Source organism: Pelophylax lessonae (genome assembly GCF_965119305.1).
Source record: "Pelophylax lessonae genome assembly, chromosome: 11".
NCBI lineage: Eukaryota > Metazoa > Chordata > Amphibia > Anura > Ranidae > Pelophylax > Pelophylax lessonae.
This window is the reverse complement of record NC_138778.1, coordinates 38,778,129-38,805,595: the sequence shown is the minus strand read 5'-3', so window position 1 is coordinate 38,805,595 and position 27,467 is coordinate 38,778,129. Positions and strand designations below refer to the sequence as shown.

General features: G+C 44.1%; 1 protein-coding gene across 1 annotated transcript in view; it reads right to left on the bottom strand.

The window, feature by feature from the left end:
- The window catches only part of IFT52 (intraflagellar transport 52), a 49,809-nt gene extending 22,683 nt beyond the window's left edge, over positions 1 to 27,126 (bottom strand). The window contains exons 1-5 of the mRNA XM_082272915.1: positions 26,866 to 27,126; positions 21,832 to 21,944; positions 18,970 to 19,057; positions 16,624 to 16,753; positions 8,716 to 8,791 (exon numbers count right to left, since the gene is read on the bottom strand). Of these exons, the coding sequence (XP_082129041.1) occupies positions 8,716 to 8,791; positions 16,624 to 16,753; positions 18,970 to 19,057; positions 21,832 to 21,944; positions 26,866 to 26,910 (452 nt within the window). The 5' untranslated portion in view covers positions 26,911 to 27,126. The remainder of the gene's footprint in view (positions 1 to 8,715; positions 8,792 to 16,623; positions 16,754 to 18,969; positions 19,058 to 21,831; positions 21,945 to 26,865) is intronic.
- Positions 27,127 to 27,467: the final 341 nt, after the last annotated feature.

Here is a 27,467-nt window from a genome sequence, read left to right as displayed (position 1 = left end):
CTGAGGAGTGTATTTTTAAAACGTAAAATTTTATAATATTGGCAGCTATGCGCACATGGCGTACTCAGTAATGTGCTACTATGGGCAAAAATGCAATGCAGCTGTGGCTCCAGGGTGCTGCATTTAGCGGTTTGCCTGGAATTCCATGATCCAAATCAGTAGTGAATCTAAATTCAGTGTGGACATGGATAAGCCGACAGCTCACTTGTCCTAATTATTTCTCCCTCATTCTTTGAAAACAATACACCTTTGAGAAAACAATACACGCTATGTAGTGAATGGATTTACAGCAAATCCCTAATAATTCATTACTGTTTTGCTGTGCAAGTGCTATTTGTTTACATCCCCTGCTGATTTCCTCCTACCTGCTGCTAGCCTTCAGAATGAAGATGGAAGACAGCCTGTCAGGCCGAACGTTATTCACAGCAATTAGCGGTTCCCAAAAACTCTCCTTCTATCACTTCCAGGGTGAGTGGGTGATCGCTGTGCATAACATTTAACCTGACAGAAAGGCTGCCTTCCATATTCATCCTGAAGACTGTCAGCCAGTGTGGGGGAGGTATCAATAAAGAGATGTACACATCAATGATACAGCTGCTCCTTACAGAAAAAAAAAAAAAAAGTTTCAAGGCAAGAACATTAATAAATGACTGAAATAATTAATGAAACTAATAAAATAGCAGTTTCAATTCCTATTCATTTTTAAAGCAAATGCTTTAAGACCTAGCTCAACTTCCTAAGGAAGTCACGTGACTGACGACATGCGTAGGGCGGAGCCGGCTGACATGACTGACAACTGAGACCGGAAGGGGCGCAGGTGCCATGGCCCCGATGTCAAATTGATATTCCTGTTAACTCTTTACTTGTGTAAGTGCCAATTTAACCACTTAAGCCCCCCGGAAGATTTTACCCCCTTCCTGACCAGGGTTTTTTTTGCGATTTTTTACTGCGTGACTTTAACGGACAATTGCACGGTCGTGCGAAGCTGTACCTAAACTAATTTGACATCCTTTTTTTCCCGCAAACAGAGCTTTCTTTTGGTGGTATTTGATCACCTGTGAGATTTTTTGATCATGCGCTATAAACAAAAAAAAGAGCGTAAATTTTGCAAAAATAATATTTTTCACATTTTTTTATATGAAATTCCCCCCAAAAAAATGTAAAAAATCTAAATTTTTTAACATTTTCGGCCAATTTGCTTTATGCTACATATGTTTGGTAAAAAAAAAAAAAAAAAAAAAAAAAAAAAAAAAAATCGCAAAAGCGTATTTTGATTGGTTTGCGCAAAAGTTATCGCATTTACTAACAAAGGGAAAGATCTTTGTCATTGTTGGTGGTTTTTTTTTTAACGAGGGACTGCGACATTGCGGCGGACAGATCGGACCCTTGACTGACATTTTTGACACTTTTGGGGTTACCAGTGACATTACTGCAGTAATCAGTGCTATACATGTGCACTGTAACTGCAAAAATGACACTGGCAGGGAAGGGGTTAACTGTATTGGAGAGGGAGGGGTTAAGTGTGTCCTAGGGGCGTGCTTCTAACTGTGATGGGACACGGCTACTAGTGTAAAAACAGAGATCAACGGTCCTACATAGTAGAACCGTCTGATCTCCATTTTTACACAGGGGAGAATGACAGGCGGCTTGTTTACATTAGCCGCCTGCCTTTCTCCCTTCCCGGCGAACGATCGCGAGTGACTGGCGGACATCGGGTCCGCCGGTCACATGCACTGACTTGTTAGGGAACGAGCCGGGACGGGCACGCGCCTCAGCGGGCGCACGCTCGCCCGCTATTGGCTCACAAGCAAGTGACAGGCTAGTGACGTACCGGTACGTCACTTTGCCTGGCCGGGGCTGACCGTCGGCAACCGGTTAAGCAAATAAATGTGTTTTTTTTAAATATACTACACCAGTGTTTCTCAACCTTTTGCCAGTCAAGGCACCTTTAAAAATGATGTACAATCTTGAAGCAGCACATTCTAAAATGTAAAAAATTAAACGAATAGTTTTACGTAACACAGCAATATCTACACATGTAGGGCACCCAACGTTAAAAAGAAAGCCATACGAAGTTTAGTTTGCGAGAAAGCATGTGGGTGCTCTGGTTAGATGAGACTAAATTGAACTTTTTGGCCTAAAAGAAAAACGCTATATGTGGAGTGCAAGACTAATAGTTGTCCTGTGGACAGATTCTCCCACATGAGCTGCGAATCTTTGCAGCTCCTCCAGAGTTACCATGGGCCTCTTGGCTGCTTCTCTGATTAATGCTCTTCTTGCCCGGCCTGTCAGTTTAGGTGGACGGCCATGTCTTGGTAGGTGTGCAGTTGTGCCATTCTCTTTCCATTTTCGGATGATGGATTGATCAGTGCTCAGTGTTTACGTAACACAGCAACATCTACACATGTAGGGCACCCAACGTGACTTTTATTCATCCAAAGCATGTACACCGTGGCAGACTGGTACTGACTAGTATTGCAATGTTTATCTCCCTCACTCAGCCAATGTGACCACACTACTGATCGAGAAGGGGGTGCAAATAAGGATGCCATGCAGACACCCAATGTCCTCCCTATCAACTTATGACTTTATTAGTTGTTAGGACACTGATATATATGCACACAGTATATAACACACACACACACACACACACACACAGTATCTCACAAAAATGGGTACACCCCTCACATTTTTTGTATTTTATTATATCTTTTCATGTGACAACACTGAAGACATTTGCTACAATGTAAAGTATAAACAGGTATAACTTTGGTGTAAATTTGCTGTCCCTTCAAAACAAGAACACACAGCCAATAATGTCTAAACCGCTGGCAACAAAAGTGAGTACACCCCTAAATGATAATGTCCATTTTGGGTGCCAATATTTTGTGTGGCCACCATTATTTTCCAGCACTGCTCTAACCCTCTTGGGCATGGAGTTCACCAGAGCCACTGGAGTCCTCTTCCATTCCTCCGTCGGGGATGACAGCCATGAAGACCAATTTGATGCAGTATGCGGCGTATGGTCTGAACACTGACAGGCTGACCCCCCACCCCTTCAACCTCTGCAGCAATGCTGGCAACACTCATACGTCTATTTTCCAAAGACAACCTCAGAATAGGATGCTGAACAAGTGCACTCAACTTCTTTGGTCGTCCATGGCGAAGCCTGTTCTGAGTGGAACCTGTCCTGTTAAACCACTGTATGGTCTTGGCCACCGTGCTGCAGCTCAGTTTCAGGATCTTGGCAATCTTCTTATAGCCTAGGCCATCTTTATGTAGGGCAACAATTCTTTTTTTCAGATCCTCAGAGTTCTGTGCCATGAGGTGTCCTGTTGAACTTCCAGTGACCATTATGAGAGAGTGAGAGAAATAACACCAAATTTAACACCTGCTCCCTATTCACACCTGAGACCTTGTAACACTAACGAGTCACATGACACCAGGGAGGGAAAATGGCTGATTAGGCCCAATTTGGAAATTTTCACTTAGGGGGGTACTCATTTTTGTTTCCAGTGGTTTAGACATTAATAGCGGTGTTTCTAATTATTTTGAGGGGACAGCAAATTTACACTGTTATACAAGCTGTACACTCACTACTTTACATTGTAGCAAAGTGTCATTTCTTCAGTGTTGTCACATGAAAAGATATTATAAAATATTACAAAAATGTGAGGGGTGTACTCACTTTTGTGAGATACTGTATATAATAACAAATTATACATAAACACAAGGTATGTAAAATGTCATCCAAGATTTCCAGGCTGGCCAGGCAATGTCTTAGGCTACATTCACACCAGCGATTAGGGCCCGTGCAATTTGTAGCAGTGGTTCCTTTTGCGGCTTTAAGCGGGTAGGTGCAGCTGCCGGCTCCATTCACTATAATGACAGGTTACCGGAAATTCCTTGCATTAAGGTAAAAAAGGTTTAAGGATCCGTATTCCCCCTCATCCCCCCCTTTACTGACCTGAGCGCTTATTCGATCCAGTGCTGTGTTCATCTGCAGCTCTTCTCTCTCCTCTCTTCCTGGTTTCTCTGGCTTTGCTGAGGCAGCAGGAGACAATGGCTCCCACTGTTGTCCATGATAGCCAGTAATGAAGGAGTGGGGGGACAGAGTCAAATCCCACAGTCTGTGTCTATAGACGTAGGCAGCAGGGCTCGGGAATGAGCCTGCACTAGTGCCTCTATGGAAAGCAGCTTTCTATGAGGGTATGTGTTGGAGGGGGGAGCCGAGAAGAGGAGGTTTGGGGCTGCTCTGTGCAATTCCCAAAAAAAAAAAAAAAGTTGTGGTTACAGAGCATTACCATTGAAATCAATGGAGGTGGCTGTCAAGCATTGATGCCTCATGAAAGCAACCTGCTGCTTAATTTTTTACACAACACAACGCTACCACTCCTGTGTGTACAGCACAGGAGCAAATTTCCTTGCAGAGTGCAACTGCATTTTCAAAGTGCACAGTCTATTTGCCTTTAGTAAATTAACCCCATTGTGTTGTCATTCCTCATTAGTAAATCAACCCCATTGTGTTGTCATTCCTCATCAGAATGTTAAGAGCAATCTGAATTTCCAGCAAATACAGCATGAATTTTTCTGTACTTCCTCCCCTGGAAGACGTCAAAAGGACGAAACGTGCGTAGGGAGTGGCTGTTGGATGGTACGTTATCACGGAGATCGGGCCAGATGAAAGCCTTTGAAGCTGGCTCATGGTAATAGAGGATAGAGTTTTATACTAGGGTCAGTGATGACACTTATTTTTATAACTCCTGTGATGACACTTTTTAATGTGAGTGTGTGGTACAACTGTTGTTTTTTAAGAACATACAGTTTTTAAGGGTGAACATTTTCTCCTTCTTTCTTCCATGATATTCATAAGATGAGCGGGGTTTGTTTGTAATACACTGCAGAGGTGTCATACTGTGGCGACTTCTTGAAGACTGATATGAGATCCTTTCCTTAAGTGTGTGTGTGCTGCTTGAGAAATGCCAGCAGCTCCATGTGGTGAATGATTTGGAACATATGATGACAGGGACTGTTTATGAATTTTTCACAAAAAAAGAAAACAATAAAAAAAATTTCTACCATTTTGATTATAACATTGGGAACTTTTTTTGTGGACATTTTGGGATTGAGTTAAAAGATATCTGGTTGATGTGTTAATATCTGTCACTTTCAAGCACACACGTCACTTTAAATGTATTATTGTTCTGTTTGCACAATATTTATTGGTGTGTTTTTGTTTGCTCTTTATCAGCAGATGCTGCACTGATTATATTGGCTTTGGCACATTTCACTGTTATTTTAAATTTTCTGTACTTGCAGCCTGGGAAAATTTCCATACATTGCAGAAATGTACTTTTTTTTTTTTTTACATTGCCCAGGATTACACTTTTTAGGAGTTGCCAAAGATCATGAGATGACAGCTGGAATATCTGATTGCTGGAAGGTCTAACAAAAGATTGTGACTATTGCTACTGTATCTATTTGATAAAGCTGGTTCAAAGTAGGGATCGGCCGATATATCAAGGGCCGATGTGCACTTTCCCCGATATATCAGAATCAGTCCCGGAGATTACCGATATTGTTGATATTAGTGTATGTAAAATCCTAGTATCCACTTTTTAGTGTTCTATATAATGTCCAGTGTGTGTTTTTGTAAACTAATAGTATGAAATACCTTCATTACATCGCCGATTGGCCCTTCCATGACCCCCCAGCTGTCAGTGGGGGAGGAGAGAAGGACAGCAGTGCGGAGATGTAGCGAAGATATTTCACACTATTCTGATCTAATAACCGGCGCTTCTGTGTACACTGCAGAGGGGAGGGGGCTGAGATCCTCTTCTGACAGCTATGAGAGGAGAAAACAGCAGAGCGGGAGATTAGCAAGGAGAGCCCGGAGCAGCGATGTAATGAAGGTATATCCCACTATTCTATTACAAGAACACACACTGGACATTATATAAAAACCCTAATAAAGTGAATTCTAGGATTTTAATACACTAAACTAGGTTAACACAGGATTCCTGGGAGGCAGGGAAGACCGCACATTACACCTAAAGACCTACCCCACATGTTCAGTACCCGATTTGTGTCAAAAATTGTCTTTGTTTAACAATTTTCATCCCAACAATGGACCCAATCATTTGCAGCAATGCTCAAAGCCTCCCATTGTATCAACCACTGGGATCTTTCCCAAAAGGTGATAGCCAGATGGTACAAAACTCCACCCAACTGGCAAAATATATTCCCTCGTATTCCCCACTCTGCTAGAGACACTGTGGCCAGCCGGCCAACCTCTACCACGTCTTATGGTCCTGTATTAGCCTCACGAGCTACTGGAATAAAATCTTTCAAATTATAGCCGACATTACAGGCTTCCTGAATCCCCCCGACCTTGCCCTAGCTATCCCTCACATAAACATAACCGACTACCCCCCTCCATACAGAAAGATAGTATTACACGTACTGCTTGCAGCAAAATTGGTCATTGGAAGGATAATGATGCTCCCAACCCCTAAGAAGTTGTCGCACAGGTTAATCTAAACCACATGTGTCAAACACAAGGCCCATGGGCAGAATCCGGCCCTCCAGGCCATTTCATGTGGCCCTCGCACGTCTTCTGCAGCTCCCTCATCTTCGTCCCCACCTTGTTTCAGCATTCGACAGCAGAGAAGATGACAGAACTCCTCCTACAGATCCTGAACCTCTCTGTGCACTTCCAGCACCCCCTGGTCTCATCATTTAGCAGACTCTGGCAACTGGCTCCAGCCCTCCTCTAGTCCTCCTCCAGACCCTGCACTTTCTGCAGCACTGCACTCTGATGTAAGGGAGGATTGAGGACTCTTGACTTCTGATGGGGGGGGGGCTTTTAACATCTGCTTATAATTATTGTGAGAATAATACAATTTTATGTCAGTTAGTCAGTTGAAAAGGAGGGTCGCACACCACTGGTAACATCCATCCATAAGAAACAATTTTGGAGACTGCTCAGACAGAATACCATGGCAGAACCTGTTTCTTGTGGATGATGCCAGCGGTGTGCAAGCCTCCTTTTCAGACTTGCATCACCTGCTACAGAGGTGTGAGTGGGCACCATGCTGGTCTGCATCTGCCCTTCACAGCTTAAGTCTTCAGTTATTATAAAAAACAGTAATGATTGAATACAGAGTCAATTATTTAATATGATCTAGAGTAAAATACATTTATATAGTCTTACAGATACAAACAACCCTTTGAGAGCAACCATAATGCTGATGTGGCCCGCAAATTAATTGAGTTTGACACCCCTGATCTAAACTAATCAATAAGAAAAAACTGCTCACAGCCAGAACCCAACTTACGCTTACCTCGTTTAACAAAAAATGGGATGCCTAGAAAGTATGGTACTCTTGAAATAATGTTTCCCAATTGTTACAGTTCCTGGTAAATTCTACATTACAGCATAGAAACTTCAATATGTAATGTGCCACCGGATGTCTAACTTGTTCCTGTTATTGTTTTACTTATCACATTGTACAACTGTATGTACGTTTTCTCTTTTGTTATAAACCAATAAAAACTACTTTGGGGGAAAAAAAAAAAAAAAAAAATGGTCTTTATTTTTCAAAAATTTAAATGTAAAAAATATCAGCCCATAACGGCCGATACCCATACGCAATGGCCAAAATATCTGTATCGGCAACGAAAAACCGATATCGGACGATCCCTAGTTCAAAGCATGTTTGTAAGTAAACCTGCAAGCTCAACTGAAATAATAATGCATGTTCATGGGAAAATCTTTCAGCAGTCAGATACATTTACCTTTTATCTCCTGACTATAGCAAACCTCTTTCTTTCATATGTAGGAGAAGATTTACTAAAACTGGTGCACACAGAATCTGGTGCACCTTTGCATAGCAACCAATCAGGTTCCAGGTTTATTGTCAAAGCCTAATTGAACAAGCTGAAGTTAGAAGCTTACTATAGGTCAGGGATCCTCAAACTACGGCCCTCCAGCTGTTACAGAACTACACATCCCATGAGACATTGTAAAACTCTGACATTCACAGACACGACTAGACATGATGGGAATTGTAGTTCCCGAACAACTGGAGGGCCATAGTATGAAGACCCCTGCTATAGTTTATACACAACTTCAACAGATTCTGTGTTCTCCAGTTTTAGTAAATCTCCCCCTACAAGTGGAAGAAAAGTTTGTTATAGTCAGGAGATAAAAAGGTAAAAAATGTATCTGACTGCTGAAAGATTTTCCCATGAACATGCATTATTCTTTCAGTCGAGCTTTCAAGTTTACTTACAATCATGCTTTGAACCAGCTTTATCCAACAGCCACAGTAGCAATAATATTTTGTCAGAAAGATCTTCCAGCAATCAAATATTCCAGCTGTCATCTCATGATCTACAGCTAGCTTTACACATATTATTTCAGGTTTTACAGTGTGTACAATAGGCTGTACTTCCCAAATTCACTGAACTAGAGGAAAGATTACCGGACAGAGTGATCCTTAGCCTTCATGTCTGCAATCACGCATGCAGTGATATAGCAGTTACACCCCTTAAATAAATGTGGGCGAAAATGATGAGGCCAAAGATCATATAAAACAGAAATTAAAGCATGTACTCATGTTAAAAAAAAAATAAAATAAAAACACATTTGTTAACCATTAATTTTTCCAATCAGCCGAGAACACTTACAACTGTGTTTTCTGACAAACTTACCGATTTAACACTCCATTAGAGATGAGTGCCTCCTTAGGGTGGAAATACTTGTAGTAAACATTTCTTACAACCGAATCTTTAATTAAAAAAAGAAAGAAGAAAGAATATTTGTAGATCAAGTCAAGCCTCATAAACAGTGCTACAGAGCTAACAACCCTTCTCACACATATCCACAGGTAACTTGTACATTTGGCGGTTAAATTATAGCCCAACTCCAGGCCAGAAGTTCTTGTTTTGCAAAAGATCAAGTGGAAGGGATAAACCTCTGCCAGGTCTTTACGGCTGTCTGATTACCTATTAAAGTGGAACTTTACCCATAACCACTTGATAAAATATAATGTTCTCTAGCAAGGAACATACATTTCCCATTAATAAATTATGCTACCAAAATAAGCATGCGCAGTAAGTTGCCTCCAGCATTGTTTCTTCTTGCCAGGGGCTGCCATTTTGCGGAAGAGAAGAGCCCCAGCTGTAAATCATAAAGAAGAACTAAACCCCTTGAATTAAAACAGTTTAAAAAAAAACAGTTACATTCCTGGAATGCTGGGATTGCGAACTGTCACATTTGCTTGTGTCCTCAACCAAACTGTCGAACCATCAAATGGCTGGTGTCATAACTGATTACATGCGCAGCACCATGGCAGATACAGATCAATACAGATACAATCAGAAGCAGCTTCCTTGGCTGTAAATGATAGGAGGGCTTGAAGTCCAAGTTGCCTTTTTTTTGCAGGTAAAAAAAAAAATGCATTTATTATTTTTTGTTGCAGGAGCCTGTAAAGAATTGCACCAGTGATCAGCAGATCGCTGCTGCCATGCAGGTCTCCTGCAGATCTGTCACCGTATCTGCTTCTTCGTACAAGGAAGCCGATACATTCTGACAGTTAGGGTCCATTCACACTAGCGCGACTTGTCAGGCGACTTGGTCGCCTGACAAGTCGCGGTCGGTCGCTCGCCATTGAATAGTACAGGACCAGTTCTAATAGGAGCGACACAAGTCGCTACGACTTAGAAAAAGGGTACTGTACTACTTTGGGGCGACCTGGAGGCGACTTGCATTGACTTCAATTATATGAAGTCCCTGCAAGTCGTGCCGAGGTCGCGGTGCACGCTGTGCACCACGACTTCACAGGTCGCCCCAGCAAGTCGTGTCATGCCAGTCTGAATGGACGAAAAGACTGGTTTCACATTTCAATTTTTTTCTGCGCAGGAATCTGCAATGTTTATGCAGTTCTCTGCACAGAAAAAAAAAAAAAACAGACATGACATCAATACTGTGGTGTGACCAGGATAAATAACTGACACTCATGAAAACTGATGTCAACGTGCATAAAAACTCACTGAAATGCATAAAAACGGATGTAAACTCATGTTTCTGCAAGTGAAATCTGTGGGGGTCTCCCATCAGTTTTCATGCACGTATGGCGTGAACGAGCCCTTAAGGCTGTCAGCAGATTGGCCTCTACAAATTCGGCAGTGCCTAAAAATAGAGAGCAACTGAGCATGTGCAAATCAGGATAAGACTGGATTTTAAAACAGTATAGACACTTCTTTTTAAATGTTTTACATAGCTATACTTGCAAAAGGGGACAGCCCAGCCTGAAGTAATCTAACAGGAATTTTCTGACTAAATTTCCACTTTAAGGGGCTTTCCTATCACGTCCTGTCTTTTTGACAGGTATCATATAGGATTTTTAGTGAAGGAGAACAAAGACAACAAAAACAATCGGTCAGGATTTTATTGGTGTCTGGTTCCCCATGAGGGAGATTTCCCCACACTTCCTTGTCTAGGTGATGAGTATTAGATAGAAAATGAAAATAGGAGTCTCTTATGGTGACAAGAGCATTTAAAACCTGACAAAAGTGCCAAGGCAGGCCATACATTACCCAAGTTTCTTTCTTTCATAGGTTGAAGGAAGGAAAATTGATCGATTCCCCCATCAACACATTCAGTGTTTATGGGGGTACCCCTCCCGTGGAGCTATTGTATTCTGACAGCATGAGGTTTCCAAGCAGTTAGAATACGATCACTGCTTGTGGCTAAAGCTGCTGGCAGTGATCAAACGCCATCAATCAACATTAAAAGGATAAGATCACCTTTCTAAAAAAAAAAAAAAAAAAAAAGGGCGAAGAAGAAATGCCCATTTTTTATTTTAAAAGGAGCTTGTAAAGCATTACATCTGCGATCAGCAGATTGCAGGTGCAATCTCAGGCTCCTGCAGACTTTCTGTGTAACGGTCTGCCCATTGCTTGTATGGGCAGGCAGTTACCGAATGACAGGAAACATTGATTAACAACCTAGAGCACTTATCAGTGCCCTGGTAGTTCATTGAGAACTATAAGCCATCAGCCACAATTTTCCAAATTGAGGTGCTCAGATACAGTTAAGTTCTGCTTTAAATAACAAAATCAATTAAAAAAAAAAAAACATTTTTTTTTTACTTAACGTAAAATCCATTTCTCTGATGTTCACTAACGGACACAGCTCCTGATCTTCTTAACCATTGGGGTATACTGCCCCCTTCAGGAGTAGGACACTAGGCATCTCTGCTATAGGCAGTTTTGTTACAAGCAGTGCCAGAAGAATTACAACTCCACAGAGGGGTGGGTGCTGTGTCCGTCAATGAACATCAGAGAAAGGGAATTTACGGTAAGTTAAAAATCCCATTTTCACTTTCGTTTATTGACTGTCACAGCTCCTGATCTTCTTAACCACTGGGACGTCCCAAAGCAGTGTTAAGCATTGTCCGATGGAATGCACGCTGGATATCCCTGAAGACGATCCGTCCAATGTTCCAGTCACAGTCTGATCGCTTGGAGTACCAAGACATTGATCGGTAGTCTGGACTCTTCCAGTGAGCAGAAATTTTGACGAGGATGCCTTCCTAGCCGGACAGGCTGGCATCTGTGGTGACCACTGTCCAATACAAAGGGAGGAAGGATTTGCCCAGCTGAAGCCGCCATATTAGGGACTCGTTTCCCGGCTCAGCCAGATCGGATTGTCCAAAAACTGCAGATTCTTTTCCAATTTGGCTAGAATCTCCCTTGCAGTGACCTCGTTTAGAACTGTGCAAACAGAACCGCTTCAAAAAAAGGTAGACACCATCAGGCCCAGCACCCACATGCAAGTCCGGAGGGATTACCATCTGCTGGACAGCAGGAGATGAATTACAGCCTGCAGTTTCTGGAGTTTGTCCAGAGCAAGGAGCACGCTGGCTAAGGCCAAGTCCACTGTCAAACCCAGAACAAAAGCAGACTTCTGAAAATTCAGAATCCAGCCAAACACCCTCAAGCTTGTATGGGGATTTCTAGGTTTTCCACCAGAGCAGTAGGAGACTCCACTCATAGAAGAAGGTTTTCCAAGTAGCCCAGTACCGCGATCCCCCATTGGCGTAACAATGCTAGCACCGGAGCCAACACTTTCCTGAAGACTGGAGGAGCAGAAGCGAGAACAAAGGGTAACGCCACAAACTGATAATGCTCCTCTCCCACGGCAAAACGGAGGAAGCGCTGGAGACCAACACATATTAGAATGCGAAGGTAATCGTCCTTGATGTCGATGGAGGCAAGAAAAATCCCCCTGATGCAGGGAAGTTACCACCGTGCAAACTGACTCCATTCTGAACTTCTGCACCCGCACATAGCAGTTCAGCGCCTTGAGGTCCAGAATTGGACGCACCTTGCCTTCCTTCCTGGGGACTGTAAACAGGTTTGAGTAAAACCCCCGAAAACTTTCCGAAGTTGGATCCGGGACATCACCCTTTAAAGTAAAAGGTCTTCCACCACCCCAAAAAGAGCCTGTAAGCGGACAGGGGACAGTCGCAGATTGGAAGGAAGAACCTTACCAGAGGGTAAGAATGAAACTCGATCTTGTAGCCAAACCGAATGACCTCATGGAACCACCTGACTTGTACCAGGGGAGTCCACGGGTCTGGAGAACTCCATTCTCTACTTGCCAGATCAAGTTTGCTTGGATCTTCCAGAGGAGGCCCGAAGGGCTTCGATCCCTTGTCACTCAAACCCTGGTGGACGAAAAAAGAAAAACTTCTTATGGACCAGAGAAGGAAGGCTCACATCTACAAGGGTCCTTGCCCTTAGTAGCCTGCGGAAGAAAGGTACTCTTCCCCCCCTGTGGGACCTTTTATGATATCATCCAGGGTAGCACCAAACAGGCGATCTGGTCAAGGGCTTTTTAGAAGTCTGGTCCGCAGACCGACATTTGAACCAAAAGACACGCCGAAGGACCACTGCCGAAACAGAGAGCTGAGTCACATCCAAAGAGACATCACAGATAAACAATAGCCCCTGGACCAGCTGGTAGGGGGGAGTTACTTCCCCCTCCAGGTCACAGCGCAAAAGCCTAACCCATTCGGTCAGAGTCGGAGACACCAGGGCAATGGTGAATATCGGCCTCAGTGCTTAACCAGCCAGGTGTACATATTGCAGGCCACAGCCTCTGCCTTCCTGTCAGCCGGGTGCCTTCCTGTCAGCCGGGTCCTTAAAGCCCGGGGACTCTTCAACCGGAATCATGGTTGCCTTGTTCAATCTGGAAACCAGAGGGTTCACCACCGGTGGAACAGTCCACTTCTTAAGAAGGGACTTCTCCTAGGGGTATCGCCTAGCAAAAAATTGCTTAGGGACCCCAGGGGGACACTTTGGTCATCCCCACTATTTAGTAACAATTCTGTCAAAATAGGAGAGGAAAGGGAACACCTTTTCCACTCTGGATGGCTTGTAAATGCCAAAAGGTAAATGCCAGCTGCGTCCTCCATCTTTAAGTTCTTACACACAGCTACAATCAGTGCGTCCACCAGCGCCTTTTCATACGCGGTTGCAGCAGTGGAGGAATCCTCCTTACTATCTGAGGATTCAGAGCACGTGGTCGAAGACCCAGCAGGGTGACCCAAGTCCAGGTGACCGAATCAGATTCAGGATCTGATGAGGCAGGGGCGCTTTTTGCCAGCCCCTCGCCCAAAAGCCACCTTCACCCGGGAAACCCAGGACTCCAGAACCGCCGTCAGTGCATCGATGGATGGATGGGACGCGGAGGGCCCCAAAGCCTCAGAGAGGGGATCAGGTGGGGAGATGTGCCCAAAAGACTCGATAAATCACCAGGGGGACCCCACAAAAAAGTGTAAAACACTGCTAAGGGACAACCCCACCAGACTCACCACCCCGCAGAAACCAGGCACTGCAGTTACCAGGAGAATCTGCACTGACCCAAAACCCTCCAGGTGGAGAGGGGGGGGATCCCTTATGATACCAAGAACCAGGCAGGCCCCGCTCCAGACGGAACCTCCTCTCTATCTAAATGGGGGGCTGTCGGCCAGGAGGAAAGCTGCGACTCGGGCCAAGACCCAGTCATTTGGCACCTCGCGAGACGTTTAACTTGTAGGCCAGCCTCTGCCCGGTGGGGCTATGTCGCAGCCGACCTAGCACGGAGCTGAGGTCTGTGCGCACTCGCTGGCCAGACTGGGGTGACCACTGGATCTAGATTATCCAGCCCATCGCCCAGTCCGGCAGTTGATTGTAGATCTCACAGGAAAAAATCCTATCTAAAAAGAAAAACAATTGCCAGGACCAGAGATCCCAGCAAGGAACTAGGTCCTTACTCCTAGGCAGAAAAAAAAAAAACGGAGTACCTATAGCAGGTACCCCCCGGGACTGCCCATAGGCGTAGTCAGGCTTTTTTTCTGCCTTGTATCCTACTCCTGTAGGGGCAGTTTAACCCAATGGTTAAGAAGATCAGAAGCTGTGTCCATCAATGAACGAAAGAGAAACATCTCTTTATAAAAATAAAAAATAGGACTGAAAAAAAAAAAAAAATTATAAACCATTTTGTTGCACCTTGACTGCTTGGCCTGTTCAAGTGTAAAATGACACTATGAGCGATTTCTGGGTTGCAATCAGTTGAAAAGATGCAGGGGACAAATGGTTTTTTGAGCAATCGTTTGCTGAAAGGTTTGGAACGTACCTACCCATGCAATCATTTTCATCTTCGATTCAATGATGTGAGATTAGTTTATTAAGACTGGAAAATTTTCGAGATAGGATTCATTTTTTGCTTGGGTCGATCAGATCAATAGCCAGCATCAGTCTGATCTCTTTTTTTGCTGAACCGATCTTACAATAAGATTTTCACTGCAAGCATTGGAGAGCTCTAGCTCTAACTCAGCAGAGGATGTATCAGACACCTGCAGAGAGACCATTGCTTCCACACCGAAAGCCAGGGTCCTTTTCCACAGAATGCTTGCAGGAAAAAGTATTTTCTAATCAGGCTATAGTCGTCTTCTAGTGAGGTAGGTAATTATTGCTAAATAAAGGGTGCGCACAACCGAATTACACTTGAGTGAACCACAAAAATGTTATAAAGTGCATGTGTGAATGAATAAAGCTTAAAGTGCAAATATCAAAAGTGCAAATGCAAACAGATATATATGTGACTTTGCAATCACCTGACAATACACATAAATAATTGCAAGTGCAAGTATATAATAAATAAATAATTGATAAATAAATATGGGTGCAACCAATTAAAAGTCAACAATGGATCTCAATGAATAAGAATCAAATATAATGTCCAATATAAATAGTTGTAGATGATTGGTGATAACAACAAATTCAGCACTTAGTAGACTTCAGCACCTCCACCAAAAAAGAAGGGTCACCCGGTGTGCACTAAAGGCTTACCAGATTGAGTGGACCCCTTAAATTACAGGGGGTCAATTCAAGCAGCGACAAGATAAAAAGCCAGTATCAACCGATAACCAGGAATTCAAAGGCACCTCCAATACACCTCCAGATATCCGCCTGTATATATCCTTGTCACTGGGGATGGATTTCTCATCTGGTTGCACACACAGTGCTGAGCCGGCTCCCAGGCAATGCTGCTCCTTGTGCTGCCTGTAGACGGGTCTCAGCTGCTGCGGCTGATACCATAGAGTACAGGAGTATAGTCGTCTTCTAAAGAAAACGAACACCTTATGTTTTGATGCTCCTCCATTGTATATAGTTGATTTAAAATGAAAGCTTAAAGTGTTTGTTACCCCAGCATTTCATATTCCTGATATGTGGCTGCTGTACCATGTACTGAAATGAAGAACTCCCCTGTTCTCTTTGTATTGCTTCCTTTGTGTGAAATCCGTGGTGCTCCTGCCAGTCCCTCTGCTTTTCTATTACAAACTGACCACACCATACAGGACAGTACAGCATAGTCAGTTCTCTAGTTCTGCTGGAAACTCAGCCTGCTCTCCTCTAATGATCAGACTTGTTCTAGCCCGCCTACCCTGCACATCTATTTACTGGGAAGATACGTATACTGTTGTTTCTCCTCCCCCAGCTCTTATGTAGCTGAGAACAGAGGCAATCACTTATAAGGGGGGGGGGGGGGGGGGGGGGGAGGTAGTTATAAATACGTTTTTTTTTTAATCAATACAAAAATGTTTTGCCTTCCATTTCAGTTTTACAGCCGGTTCACACTGCAGCGACGCTACTTCGCACCGCGACCTCGGAGCGGCCGCCACGGACTTCATAACATTGAAGTCTATGGCGGTCGCCTCCGGGTCGCCCCAAAGAAGCTCCGGACCCTTTTTCTAGGTCGGAGCGACTTGTGTTGCTCCTATTAGAACGGGTCCGCAGCTTCCCTATGGGAGGCGACCTGCGGCGACCTGTGAGGCGACCAGGTCGCCTCACAGGTCGCCCTAGTGTGAACGGGGGCTTAAACTGAATGGGTTCTTTTACAAGGCAATTGTTTACAATCACTTTAACTGGGCTTTGGGTTTGCCCTTGAAAATACAATTAATTAGGTTATAGTCAACTTTGTAGTTTTGTTCTTAACTTTGCTGTATCCTATTAACAGTATTCCTGGCTGCCACATGAATGTCAACAAGAAGCAGGAAAAGTCCTTACCTGTGTTTACCATGATGCCATACTCCTCCAATAGAAAGTTTACATTGGTGTCATACTTAGACTCTCCTCCCTCACCCAGCATCACAAGAATGCGACCTCCTTTCTCCATGTATTGTTTCAGTGCTTCAAACTGTAGAATGAGAGTTAATAGTAAGCACCAAAATCTGTCAATCACTTGCTTAGTTAAGGGCTGTTGTTGGATGTGTTGTGCAGTAAAGGAAAAATGCATGGACATGAGAAGACACACCGATCAGCTATAACTTTATGACCACTTACAGGTTAACTCAACAACATTATGTTATTACAATGGCATCTGAAAGATGATGGGATATATTAGGCAGCAAGTAAACATGTTGTCCATGAAGTTGACGTGTTGAGAGTAGAAAAAAAAAAATGGGAAACGCAGTTTGTGGTGTATGGGGCTTTGTAGCTGCAGACTGGTCAGGATGCCAACGCTGATCTGTATCACAGACAAAAGAGCCTACAATGGGCATGGGAGCATCAGAACTGGACCACAGAGCAATGGAGGAAGGTGGCCTGGTCAGATGAATCACGTTTTCTTTTACATCGTGGAGAGCATCGCTTTACCTGGGGAAGAGATGGCACCATGATGCATTATGGGTAGAAGCCAAGCTGGCAAGGGCAGCTTGCGCATGGGAGTCAGATCAACGTGGCACAGGTCGGGGCCGTAAATGTTCCCTGAGCTGCGCATGCGCGGCTCAATGTACATGACAGCTGACAGGCAGGAGGATGCATTTATGGCAGAAGAAGAGCATTAGGGTCTCTTCTGTCATTCATACCCAGTCTGTTAGCAAATTTTTGGAAAATTGAGTTCACTTCACTTTATTAACCAGTTTACGACCGCCCGCCGCAGATGTACTGCGGCAGGCAGCCGCTCCCAGGCAAATCGGGAGGCTAGGGGGCGAGTGCGCAGCGGGAAAGCCGATGCAGCGGGCAGGTGGTTCCGATTACCGCCTGACACCCGCGATCGCTCCCTGCTGAGAGAGAAGGACGGTCAGCTGTTGTAAACACTGCTGACCGTTCTTCTCCCTAAAATAATAAAAATAAAAATTACATAAAACTTTCCCCTAGTTAGTAGACGCGATAACTTTTGCGCAAACCAATCAAAATACGCTTATTGCGATTTTTTTTTTACCAAAAATATGTAGCAGAAAACAAATTGGCCTAAAAGGTTAAAAAATTTAGATTTTTACATTTTTTTTTTTTTTTTGAGAATGTCATATAGCAGAATGTGAAAAATGTTTTTTTTTTCCAAAATTGTCGCACTTTTTTTTTTAATAAGCACAAAAAATAAAAATTGCACATGTGATCAAATACCACCAAAAGAAAGCTCTATTTGTGGGGAAAAAAAAAACATCAATTTTATTTGGGTACAGCGTCGCACGACCACGCAATTGTCCGTTAAAGCAACGCAGTGCCGAATCGCAAAATAGTGACTATCTGTGCGATTTTTGATCTTTGCACAATAAACAAAAAATAGCGACAATTTAAAAAAAAAAAAAAAAAATAAAACAATATTTTTCATATTCTGCTATAGAACATTCCCAAAAAAAAAAATTAAAAATCAAAATTTAACATTTTAGGCCAATTTGTTTTCTGCTACATATTTTTGGAAAAAAATTAATAAAAATCGCAATAAGCGTATTTTATATTGGTTTGTGCAAAAGTTATCGAGTTTACTAACTACGGGAAAGATTTATGTAATTTTTATTGTTTTTTTTTTTTTTTTTACCAGTAATGGCAGTGATCTGCAATTTTTTGCCGGACTGCGACATTACGGTGGACAGATCGGACCTCTAACTGACATTTTTGACACTTTTAGGGGGACCAGTGACATTACTACAGTAATCAGTGCTATAAATATGCACTGTTACTGTAATAATGACACTGGCAGGGAAGGAGTTAACCCTACGGGTGATCAAAGGGTTAAATGTATGCCTCATGCTTACTGACGTGTGTGGGGGGGAGGGGGTTCTGTGACACAGACAGAGATTGCAGGTTCAGCTATGCTGAATCCTGTGATATCTCCCTGTCTGTCACTGAGAAGATCCGCCTGCTTTGTTTACATAACACACACTTTGCCCGACGATCAGGGAAGAGAGGCTATCGCCGCCTCTCCTCCTCCAGCCGGACTCCCGCTGTGTAGCAAGCCTCCGGCGGGGCGTGCGCACCCCCGAGACCACTAGGAGTCCAGTGACGTAGGTCTACATCGCTGGACCCAGGGGAGCCGTACTGCCGCAGTAGGATTACAGGGAGCAGTCGGCAAGTGGTTAAAGACAAATAGGAAGTTGCCCCTTTATATCATGAAAGAAATAATCGACTCACCTCAGCAGCTGTGAACTTCTCCCTGGGCCCTGCAGTAATCCAGAGCTTCACCCCCATCATCTTCTCTGCAGTAATGTCATCTTTCAAACTGGAACGAATAAAGAGAAGGTAGAAATGACAAGGGCTGCTTTAAGCCTCGAACACACGATCAGATAATCAGACAAATTTCCTTTAGCTTTTTGTTGCATGGTAGTCTCATATGGAAAGTGAAGAGGTTACTTTCATATGAAAATTCTCCTACGACAGAATTCAATTTCAGAAGTGATGTCATGTGTTGGATTGTTTTGTATGTATTCTTTAGTTTGAGCATGCCTAGTCTTGCTCTTATGATTTTTTTCGGACGAAAACTGTACTAATTGAACGAAAATCGGATGTTGTGTTCACGTACGCTAAAATTTTATAGCCTGCACATCCAGTTTTTGTCGTACAAAAAGTCATAATCAGCTGTCGAAAGCACCATACTAACAATCCAAAAATCGGCAGATCGTTAGTCGGACAAAATTTCACTTCCGATTTTCTTATTGTGTGTACGGGCCTCATCTCCGATGGTTAAGACTGATTTTTCTGAAGCCGCGATTACTTCTCTAAAGGGCCATACACACTATAAGATTTTCTGAAGACTTTTTCCTTCAGATTTACCTTTTCTATGTAGTGCAAGGGCCTGCCAGATTGCATACAAATTGAAAGTGTTTAGGTCTGACCTCATATTATATGGTTTTGGTAAATCTAAAGGAAAAAGTCTTCAGAAAATCTTATAGTGTGTATGGCCCATAAGTCTCTACCCTCCTCCTGAAACCTGACTGACTTATGCCTGAACTCTGAGGCAGCATGAATCTATTCCTTTTCATTCTCATTACATAAAATAGGACAAAGTTCTGTGCCACCTAAAATGCCAGGTATGGCTTACCAAACCAGATGAATCTTCAGGGTAGAAAATAAAATTTTTGATATTGGTCCATTGAAAATTTAGACTTCCACCCAATCTTCTGCTTAGGCAGCGGTTGGCATGAGATGGCATCATCCTTTCCTGCCTTGTTGCCAGGATGTTGCTAAGATGCTCCCAGATAATTCAAATTCCCTTGTATGCATCCCTCCACTGTCACTGTAAAGCCTCGTACACTGCAGGGCTGAACGGAAAAAAAAAACCTGACAGCTCAGGAGGAGCCGTTCTACTAACTATCTAAGGTTAGTACAGCGATCATCCCTGCTCTTCTATTGGGTTCTGACAGGGGGACCCCCCCTCCCGAGGAACTACTTTGAAGTTGCACAGGTATACAGATATGAACAGTAAGTACTCATACATAAATCGAAAAACAAACACAAGGGTGCACTGGCCTAGTGCATTATCTTCTAAAAAGGTTTTATTGAATAAAAGGTATAAAAATACTCACAAACGAGTTCTTGATACAAGCATATCAAATGGGTATATTGCTATCAGCATCAACATCAAAGGGGTGTATCGTCCTCTGAAGCTGGAAAGGCTTACGCGTTTCGAGGCTTAGCCTCTTCCTCAGAGCCTCTCTGATGCTGATGGCAATATACCCATTTGATATGCTTGTATCAAGAACTCCTTTGCGAGTATTTTTATACCTTTTATTCAATAAAACCTTTTTAGAAGATAATGCACTAGGCCGGTGCGCCCTTGTGTTTGTTTTTTTATTTCAGTGGTCCCAGACTACCCTGGTCTTGTAAGGGGCTGCAAGGCCAAAGCATGCAAGTGACGCCAAGTAGAAAGTTTTTAGTAGCCGCATGAGTGTGGCTGGATGTGGTTAGAAGATCACCTCTCAGAGCGCAGGAGACAGGTGCTTTGCACCGATTTTTTGGTACTTTTGGGGGTCCAAAGTCACATGACAAGCGACACAAGTGTGAAAGGAGCCTTAAGCCTCATACACACGCATCGATTATTGGCCGGGAATTTTCGGCCAACGTCCGATCGGCCGATTTTCGGCTTGTTAGCATGATGCTTTCAACAACCGACTCCAACTTTTCGGCCGAAAAAAATCTGGTGTGCAGGCTATAAAATTTTTGTTGGCCGTCAACACAACGGCCGATTTTCCGTCAGTCAGTACAGATTTCGGCAGACACAAATCTGATGAGCAAGACTGGGCATGCTCAGAGAAGAAAAAACACACGGAGAGTAAACCAGCACATGACATCACTTCAGAAGTAGATTTTTGTTGGCCGAGAAAATTCGTGTGCAGTCTAGGCACATTCCAACCAACAGAACACCACTCTGGACAAAAGACGGATGATCGGTCGGCCGATAATCATTGCGTGTGTACAAGGCATTACACACTGTCATTTACCAGCAAGTATATTACAGATCGGTAACACATGGGAATTTTTCTCTAAACCGGAACTACCACTGAAAAAAAAAAAAAATCTGAAAAGGTTTTTTTTGGGAAAACTCCAAGAAAATTTCTGCACAGCTCAGTCCTTATAACGCCTTAGGGTTCTTAGGGTGCCTGTCAGTTTTTTCAGCAGATCTGATCGGATCCTCCATGCATCCCTCTGGGGCAGTGGATGTCAGCGGAGACATGTCTGCTGACACCCGCATCCGATCCTGTCCGTGAAATCCAGATGGATGGAAACCCTATTTTCCATCCGTCCAGGGGATCGGATCGGATGGGATCAGATGAGAGGGGACAGGCGGTCCGCTCTCATCCGATTCCCCATAGAGAGCAGCGGGGATCTGACACCTCCCTCTCCCCACACAGAGCGGAGACGGAGCTGTCACCTGCCTGCTCAGCAGGGATCAATGTATCGATCCCCCGCTGAGCAGCACAGAGTCCACCGATGGAGCGGACCGTGTGAAAGCAGCCTAAGAATAACTGGTAATGCTGTCCAGTACAAACCTATTACCTTTGTATTTTCCAGGTGCTCCTCAGTCTTTTTTGGAAAGATTTGAAGCCTCCAGCCTCATTCTTGGACACATTGAATAAAATGGTGTTTCTATTTTCATTATCAGATGGAACCTGGAAGAAGAAAATATACAGGGAAATAAACAGGGAAAAAAAACAAACAGGCAAAGTTATGATGAATATAACAAGTATGTGGCCCGCTGAAATTAATTACCGCAGGTAGTGAGTTCAGAGCATAGATCAGTGGGCATGTGGGTACCGTACATAATCCCCAGTGCATACCTGCATACAACCGTATCTTTGAGTTAATTTCAATGCACAGCAGTAAATGGCGACAGCGGGCCTGGGAGAGCCGTCACACAGGCTCTGGGCTCTGTACAGCCTTGTGCATTAGGTATTTATGTAGAACACTTACTGCATTGTCTAGATCAGTCTCTCAACCTTTTCAACACAGAGGAACCCTTGAAATGAATTTCTGGTCTCGGGGAACCCTTGCTAAAAATTTAAAATCTGCAACTCATGACACATTAGTGTGACAGTCAGTGGGAAGAATGCTCCTTTCTCTTGTCATCATTGGGAAGAATTACCCCCCTTACAAATAGCTAAAAGGAACAATGGTGTCATTGGGAACTTATCTGAGAGGCAGAAATTGCCCATTGCTCAAGGCACCCCTAGCAACCTCAGGAGGAACCCTGGTATAGATTGTTAAAGCAAAATTCCAAACACACAGATACACATGGCTAAAATACATATACAAGATGTTTTACATGCCAAAAAAATGTACACTTCTGTCCACTGGTTGCTGAGATTTACCTTACTGCATGCAGCCCCCCCCCCCCTCCCCCCAAATACATATCCAAGTCGAGGCTCTCTCACTCCTCATTGGCTCAGATACAGCAGTATCTCCCGCTGCTGTCAATCAGAAACAGTGATGAAGAAGCAGAGGGTGGGGCAGAGCCACGCCGCTCTGTGTGTCTTATGAAAATGCGCAGCAGGGCTTGGGAGTGAGCATGTATGAGTGTCCCCATAGCTCAGCAAGAGCTCAGCAAGGGGGAGGAACCTAGAGTGGCGGCAAGGGACCTGAGAAGAGGAGGAACAGGGCTGCTCTGGAAAAAAAACATTACACAGAGCAGGTAAGTATAACATTTTATTTTTTTTTTTATTTCACTTTAAGAACCTACGTTTTTTGAGCATGTCTCTGGGAATGTTTGACTTTTCTTTCAGAAGCGCATTTGTGAGGTCAGGCACTGATGTTGGATGAGAAGGCCTGGCTCGCAGTCTCTGCTCTAATTCATCCCAAAGGGGTTCTATCGGGTTGAGGTCAGGACTCTGTGCAGGCCAGTCAAGCTCTTCCACCCCAAACTCGCTCATCCACCATGTTTTATGGACCTTGCTTTCTGTACTGGTCAAAATCATTTGGTGGAGGGGGGATTATGGTGTGGGGTTATTTTTCAGGGGTTGGGCTTAGCCTCTTAGTTCCAGTGAAGGGAACTCTTAAGGCATCAGAATTCCAAAACATTTTGGACAATTCCACTCTCCCAGCTTTGTGGGAACAGTTTGGGGATGGCCCCTCCCTGTTCCAACATGACTGCGCACCAGAGCACAAAGCAAGGTCCATAAAGACATGGATGAGCGAGTTTGGGGTTAAGGAACTTGGCTGTCCTGCACAGAGTCCTGACCTCAGCCAGAACCAATTCATCCCAAAGGTGTTCTATCTGGCTGAGGTCAGGACCCTGGAACTGCTATGTAGCATGGTATGTCTCTGTGGTTACATCAAAAGCCACGCCCCTTGACAGTTAAATCACACCCCTAGGGACACACTTAACCCCTGGATCTGTAATAAAGTTAACCCCTTCCCTGCCAGTGTCATTTTTACAGTAACAGTGCATATGTATAGCACTGATTACTGTAGTAATGTCACTGGTAACCCCAAAAGTGTCAAAAATGTCAGTCAAGGGTCCGATCTGTCTGCCGCAATGTCGCAGTACCGCAAACAAAAAAAAAAAAAATCGCAGATCGCCGCCATTACGCAGTACCGCTAAAAAAATAAAAAAAAATAAAAATGACATAAATCTTTCCCTTAGTTAGTAAACGAAATAACTTTTGCGCAAACCAATCAAAATACGCTTATTGCAATTTTTTTACCAAAAATATGTAGCAGAAAACAAATTGGCCTAAAATGTTAAAAAAATTTTGATTTTTACTTTTTTTTTTGGGCGGGAATTTCATATTAAAAAAAAATGTGAAAAATATTGTTATTTTTTCAAAATTGTCGCTCTTTTTTTGTTTATATCGCAAAAAAAAAAAAATAAAAAAATTCGCACAGGTGATCAAATACCACCAAAAGAAAGCTCTGTTTATGGGGAAAAAAAAGGACATAATTTTTATTTGGGTACAACGTCGCATGACCGCGCAATTGTCCGTTAAGGTCACGCAGTGCCGAATCGCAAAATAGGCCCTGGTCTTTGAGCAGCCAAATCCTCCGGGGCTTAAAGAGGCTGTAAACCCAATTTTTTTTTTTTTTTTTTTTTCAACCTGAAAGAGAAACCCATAATGAGCTAGTATGCATCACATACTAGCTCATTATGAAATACTTACCTTAGAATGAGCCCCCGCCGTGCCGCCCGCTTACCTCTATGACGGGCGACATGTTCAGTCGCCCGTCTTCCGGGATCGCGGCATCCAGCCATCTGATTGGCCGGAGCCGCGGTGACGTCACTCCCGCGCACGCGCACCGACGGTCACGGCACGGGGCTCTGAAGGAACGGCACCAGCGGCCGTTCCTTCAGAGCGCATGCGCCAGTGACGTCACTGGCTGCATGTAAGGTAAATATCTCCTAAACGGTACATGTTTAGGAGATATTTACAGTACCTATAGGTAAGCCTTATCATAGGCTTACATATAGGTACAAGTGTCAGAGGAGGGTTTACTTCCTCTTTAAGTGGTTAAAGTTCACATGTGTGTAAAGGCAGGCGTCCTAATACTTTTCACAATATAGTGTATGTAATGCTGGAAAGAACTGTCAGAAACTGGAGATGTTATATATTTTACTTTTTATTTTTACACTGTCCCTTTAAAAAAATGTTTTTTATCACTTTTAATCCTATTGCAAGGAATGTAAACATCCTTTGTAATATAAATAAGCAGGACGGGTCCTCTTAACCTCCCTGGCGGTATAATTCTTTCCGATTTTAGGTGCTGAAAGCGGTATCATTATTTTGCATGTAATTCTTAAGGACGAGCAGCTCAAACCAACTATTTACATATGATTTTTTTTTACTGTGCGTTCTTCTTTATAACATCTCAGGTATGATAAAGTTTGAAACACAAAATCATAATAAAATAAATAACTATAAATATGTTAAAGTATACACACACACACACATATATATATATATATATATATATATATATATATATATATATATATATATATATATATATATATATTTATATATTACAGTAAAACTGCAGGCAAGGGCACTGAGGGGAAAACTAATGTCAATTTATTTTATTTAGTAATGTAATCCAATAGGATTACAATATATCAGTGTGTTTGTGTGTTTTACTTTTTGAATTTGCCGCCGGTTCCACCCCCCTGTGACGCAACGCTCGCAGGGAACGGAAGCCGGGGCACACAGCATCAGATCCGGCAGCCGTTCACTGTCGGAATACATGGCGGGATCCCGGGGACAAGGTAAGTAACCTCTTCCAGGATCCAGCGATTTCTCCCTGGCGGTACCCCAAATGTGGCTCGGGAGTTACCGCTAATGGCACTGAGATTCCACCCTGAGCCACACTCGAGAATACTGCTAAGGAGGTTAATGTGAGATCTGGGGTCAAAAAGACTGCAGAGCTCACATTTACTCTTACAAGGAATAAAAAAAAAAAAAAAGGCCCTTTAAGGCCAGAAGTGACTAAATGAGTTTAAAGCGGAGTTCCAGCCATTCACTCACCTGTCCAACGGTCCAGCGTTGCGGCCGCCCGAAGCCTCGATCCTCTCCCTCGGCGCCGGCATCACTGCTGTGGGCACCCGGCTGTGACAGTTTGCGGCTTCACAGCCGGGTACCCACTGCGCATGCGCGAGTCGCGCTGCGCGCCGTGATTGGCCGGCAATCTTCTGGGACCTTTGACATGTCCCAGAAGATTGCAGGGAGGGAGGGGGAGAGGAGAACTTCCGCTCAGGGCGCCGCGGCGCTCTGAGCAGAAGCGGGAGCGGGTACCTGTCAAAACTAGGTACCCGCTCCCCCCCAAAAAAAATGACATGCCAAATGTAGCATGTCAGGGGGTCAGGACTCCCTAAAGCGGAAGTTCCACTTTTGGGTGGAACTCCGCTTTAATGACCACGTTAATCAGCCACAGAACCTGTGTAATTAATATTAGTCCTGGTTTAAGGAATGAGGTGACAACCCTAGGCTCTGGTAAGCGGGGGAAGAGGGGCACTCGTCCCAGTGGCAAATCCACTGCTGGGATCACTTTTATGATAAAGCGGACCGCCCGCCGTTTATAAACATACCGCTATCCGCTTCCATATTACCAGTATCTAATGTAGCCATGTAAATACACGGTGTGCGGCCCGGAAGTGGCTAGGCGTTAGTTGGGGGGGGGGGGACATTCAGCAGTGTGAAGGAGGGACTCCACAGAGTGGCCGTCTCTCTCTCCTGTCACTTCACATATTCGTGTTTAGTGCAAAGCTTTACTTGCAGAAAGATGACATCACAATGAAACAAGTGCAACGTTTCGGAGCCGCGCCGGACCCTTCATCAGGCATGTGACGTCAGTGCTGGGGATCCCCCCGTGTGACACCAGCCTGAGACCACAGATCCACATACAGGAGCTGACCTGCGGATCCCTGAAGGCCCCTCCAGGCTCCAGACAGGGAATACAAAGTCTCTCTGGTTGCCATGACAACTGCCCTCCTTCCCTTGTCTATGTACACCACACTGCCTGTCCCTTACAAATGTCATTTTATCATAGGTTACGGTGTGCTAAGAGCCGGGGCCCAATAGTCAGCCCCCAGCCGTATTTATTTACCTGTTTGCTGACCCCCATCTTTCTCCCGGCGCTGTCCCGTTGCATTATGGGCGCTGGTAACCAGAAGCCGCTCCTGCTTGGCAACCAAGCGCGGTCACGTGGTGAGGCCCCGTCGTTCAATACCCGGTTTATGAGCCCGTTTCCCAGCCGGGATGGGCGGGGCTTAGCGGGGGAGGAGGTGCTCGCTCTCTTTCTCCCTCAGGTGGGCTCGTACGGCGAAGCCCACCCTCAGTCAGCGTCCGCTCACGGCAGCCATCTTGGTGGAGGCATAGTTCATAAAATCCCAGCATTCCATTCTGCAGCACAGGAGTGACAACCTCGTCTCCTAGCAACCGCTGCAAGCACAGTGCTGGCATAGCGATAACAATACAATGTGGTCATTTTCTAACAGATGTTGGCCTTTAACCACTTAAGCCCCGGAAGATTTTACCCCCTTCCTGACCAGGGCCTATTTTGCGATTCAGCACTGCGTGACTTTAACGGACAATTGCGCGGTCGTGCAACGCTGTACCTAAACGAATTTGACGTCCTTTTTTTCCCACAAACAGAGCTTTCTTTTGGTGGTATTTGATCACCTGTGCGATTTTTTGATCATGCGCTAT